The sequence below is a fragment of the Penaeus monodon genome, chromosome 37 (assembly GCF_015228065.2).
Source record: "Penaeus monodon isolate SGIC_2016 chromosome 37, NSTDA_Pmon_1, whole genome shotgun sequence".
NCBI classification, from domain to species: domain Eukaryota; kingdom Metazoa; phylum Arthropoda; class Malacostraca; order Decapoda; family Penaeidae; genus Penaeus; species Penaeus monodon.
The window spans coordinates 6,722,994-6,727,449 of NC_051422.1; the positions used below are offsets into that span (position 1 = coordinate 6,722,994).

A 4,456-nucleotide genomic window follows, 5' to 3' on the forward strand; every position below is an offset into this window, starting at 1 on the left:
TAGGGCCTGATGTATTTTAAATTTTTTGGGGGCTTAGGGGGGGGATAAACATTGAATTCTAAAATTTTTCCTTGTAGGTATCGGGTATATTGCATCAGGTGGGGGGTAGAAAATTTTTTAAAATGTTTTTGCAAATTGGTAAAAAAGCCATAAAAGGCCCCCGCCTTTATCTTCACATTATCAATGTATGTCCATTATGATGTAAAGATGATTTTTTTGGTTTTGATTGTTGTTTCCCCCTGATTCTTAATTGTCTCCCAAATTTTCTTTTTTTGAGCGGAAAAATTATAAATATCCCGCGGTATGAAATTTTGGCGGTTCGAAATATTTGGGTTAAAATTATTTCGATACTGTTTGGTATACTTGAGGTAAATGATATCAATTTTGCATTTTAAATAAATTACTTTTCTGTTTAAGAATTAAGTAGGTCTTGAGTTAACCAAGGCTTGGAAGTCTCTTTTGCTGAATATATTACTGACTTTAGGGAAAGTGCTCATTGTATAGATTCATTACGATTTTGCTGAAGAGTAAACATTACTATTGGTATCATTAGAATTAAGAAGGTTGACCAGTCTGTATTTTTCAAGCTGTCAGTAAATAGATCATGTTTATGACTGTTAAAAATTCTATAGGTTATTTTGTGCTTTATACACGGGGCGGTTGGTAATGAAATGTTTAAGAATATTGGCAAGTGGTCAGAAATGGGGTAATGAATGATTCCAGAACAGGAAGGTGGTGTGAAATTGGTCCATATGTGATCTAACAACGAGGGTTGGGTTAACAGTCGTATGTTGTTCCCAAGAGTTCCGGCCCGATAGTCGCTGTTTTATTAATAAACTCACTCCACCATGTTCTCTTTCAGTTCGGCAGACATGGAAAGATTGATAACCATCAAGTTGATAAAGATCAGAGTTGGAATTTCTCAACCAAGTCTCAGTAACAGCTATCACATGGGGTAGTGTAGGTAAACATTTAATAAAGGAAACGAGATTGTCAAAGTTTTTCTGTGTAGATCTCGTATTTATATGCAAAAAGTTATATATGGTTTGGAAATATCATGTATAGAGTTTCCATAGTCTTCAATGCTGTAATATTTGGACATTAAGTTCAAGTCTGTATGTCCATGTATACTCCTAATAATATCAACGTCAATATCATTTGCATCGACAATGTCTTCGAACAAAAATGCATACAAATTTTCCATAAAAAAAGTAATGAGTGGTAGTTGCGTTGCGGTAGAAAATACCCTGATCGAGATTCTAGAAGAAATAATATAAAAAAATATACCCACTATACAGGCTTGCACAGCAGGCATTCTCTCTTATTAAAATGGTATTAACTTCATCACTGTATAATGGCTCTGAATTAGGAAGATTTTCGTGAGAGCAGCAAAAACGATCAAATAAAGTTCTTGTTTAATTGCATAAAAGGGATTAGGGGAGAAGGCAGAGTTCATAACAAGAGGATGAAGAGAAGGCTTGGTAAGTGGAGTAGGCTAGAGCAAGTCGGGGATGGGCAACGGGAAGTAGCGTAGGTGGTAAGAGAAGGGGGTTGAATGTAGGCAAAATATCGGAAGGCAGGGGAATAGTGGGGTGGGTATGCATAGGCAGGAGAGGGTAAGTGAAATATTTATAATAGGTAGGGAAAGGGGGGGGAGGAGCGGAATGGAAAACATGATAATTATGGTAGGCATAGATAGATATGGTGCTAGAAGTTGGCAAAATATATACAGTGGGAAGACAGAGATTTTAGATTGTTCCGGGGTTGGGGGGGGGGGGAGGGTAAGGGAAGCGGACCAAGTGGGTAGAGGTGGGATGTGCATGGGAGGGGGATGGTTAAAGTATTGGAGTGAGTAAGCTGGGGTCGGGGGAGGTGATTAAAGATATCGGGGTGGGTGGGCAAAGGTTAAGAAAGGTACGGAGAGTGGGGGGTGGGGGGGGGTAAGTGGCCGGGTAGGCAGGGGTAAGGCAAAATGTGAGAAATAAGAAGCAAGAACATAGCAAGATGTGCCATAAAACATTCATTAACGAATAAAGAGGGACCTTTCGAGAGAACAAGCCTTACAAGGCGTCGGCTGTTTCCTTAAGTATTGTATATTTAGAGAGGAAATCACGCAATGTTTTATCTGAGGTGATGATTTGTTGCATGTTAGAATTTTTCAATTTCACAACGATTTTACCATCCCGAGTGTAACACTGCTGAAAAATGTCTCGATGCTGTTTTCGTATATCCCAGATAGTTTTGAAGAGCGCGCGGCGCTTTGGCGTGAGGCTTTCATTGACGTAGATGTTGGGTCTAACTTTGACACAAGCATCCGTTATCTCAAACATCTTTTGCCTACTCATGAGTTTGACTATTATAGGTCTATTTATGTTCTGGGTTTTCTTTTCCCCAAGCCTATGTGCTACATTGATGTCATCCTGAGTGAGATTGATTTTCAAGTTATCCTTTATCGATCTGATGACGACATCGACGGGATTCTCACTTGCCATCTCGAGCGGCATCGCCGGGCCACTAATGATAACAGTGTCGCGACGCTCGTACTGACTAACATCGTCTAACTGGCTTTCTAACTTCGTTATTTTGTCCTCTAATTTTACTATTTTATTTTCTAGGCAAGAAATAACTTCATCTTTTTTGTTTATAAGATGATTCATAGCCTTAACAATACAGTTCACGATAGCTTTACCTTCTTCTGAGATGTCATCAATTTCAGATGCAACGCAACGCATGATGTCACGGGGTATGGGCTCAGGGGGCGTGGCGCGGGCAGCCTGGCAGTGTTGCCAGATAGCGCCAGTTCCTGCTTCGGGTGATGCCGACGGCCTAGAGGTTTCCATGGTATCTCCCTCTTGATTAGGTCTAGCCCTTGTTTTCACCATCACAAATGCTGTAAACAGTTGGTCGACGGCAGTAATGTTGCTAGTATTTACGTAGGGAAAGGAGATAGGGGGAGGGGGCCAGAGTGGGATAGTATTGGAACCTGCCTGAGGAATCAGCTGATCTGGTTCATCTAATTATGTTTTAACAATAAATCACTTGATTGTAAATATACATTAGGATTTTAACACTATATTGTTGATCATATGTTCTTATTAAGCAATTTGTCGAAATTTAGATGACATTATTGGGCACTGGCAGGCTTGTTTACACTAGTCGGGTGCAGGGGTTTGCTAAGCCCATTTGTAGATTTTCACATTTGCTGCGATGTTAGGATGCCATTCATGAAGTACTATAAAGGAGGCATACTTGTGGCAGCCAGTATGGTGGGTGGCTGACGTTTGATGAGAAGCGTTGGTGTAAAAGGGCAGAAAAGCCTTGTAGCTGCGGAGCGGTGGAGAGGCACGTCCGTTCGCCACAGACGATATACATATACATGAGAGAGAGAGAGAGAGAGAGAGAGAGAGAGAGAGAGAGAGAGAGAGAGAGAGAACAAGCCTAGAAAAGAGAGAGAGAGAGAGAGAGAGAGAGAGAGAGGAGAGAGAGAGAGAGAGAGAGAGAGAGAGAGAGAGAGAGAGAGAGAGAGAGAGAGAGAGAGAGATACTCGTGTAGGATACAAATATTAGAGGTGCGTAAATGTTAGGTAAGCGTGCAGAACAATTTCGATAACTTAGTTGTGTACTTAATATACATTTTACATTAGAATCATATTTGCTATGCCGAATTTCAGTACGTATCTATGATGTATTCTTTAAGTTTTCTTTTAAAGATATTCAGGGTTGAAATATTCGTTGAATGTATGGGGAGCGAGTTCCATATAACAGGACCAAGATATGTGGTGGATTGACGGAAAAGGGATAGACGATGGGCTGGAGGCCGAAGTTTATTACGATTTCTGGTAGGGTATTGGTGGGACACAAGGGGAGCAACAATTTGTTTTTTTATAAATACATATTGCTAAACAGTACATTGACAGATCTTTTAGTTTCATAATTTTGGTATTACTGTAAAGAGGACTTGTGTGTTCCAGATACCTGCTTTTAGTTATAGTTCTAATTACCTTTTTTAATTGCATATTTAAACCTCTTAAATGAGTGACATAAGAGTTACTCCAGATAGGGTTATAGTACAGAAGTTAAGGTAAATGTGAGCATAATACAATTTTATTAGTATTTCTGTTGGCATGATTTCCTTGAGTTGGTACAGTAGGGCAGTAATTCTGGTTATTTTTAGAGTGAGGTGATTTATGTGTTATTTAAATGAGAGTCCCTCATCATATATAATACCTAAAAATTTCAGCTGAGTAGTCCTATTAATTACAGAGTTATCTATATAAAGATCAGGTAGTAAATTAGCTTTTATATTTGAAAACATCATGTAAAATGTTTTGCTTGTATTTATGGGTAACCTATTATTTCCACACCATCGACTAAGTACACTTAGTTCTTGGTTAGCTTTATGGATTAGCCTTTCTTGATTACGGCCGGTCATGTAAATAGTCATATCATCAGCGAAT

General features: G+C 39.3%; 1 protein-coding gene across 1 annotated transcript; it reads right to left on the minus strand.

Moving 5' to 3' along the window:
- Positions 1–1,796: 1,796 nt before the first annotated feature.
- LOC119596160 lies at positions 1,797–3,375 on the minus strand. Its single transcript, XM_037945335.1, has 2 exons — positions 3,250–3,375; positions 1,797–2,890 (listed from the first exon to the last, which is right to left on the minus strand). Exon 2 carries the CDS (start codon positions 2,880–2,882, stop codon positions 2,061–2,063), a length of 822 nt encoding a protein of 273 aa, XP_037801263.1. The 5' UTR covers positions 2,883–2,890; positions 3,250–3,375; the 3' UTR covers positions 1,797–2,060.
- Between the last annotated feature and the right edge of the window lie 1,081 nt (positions 3,376–4,456).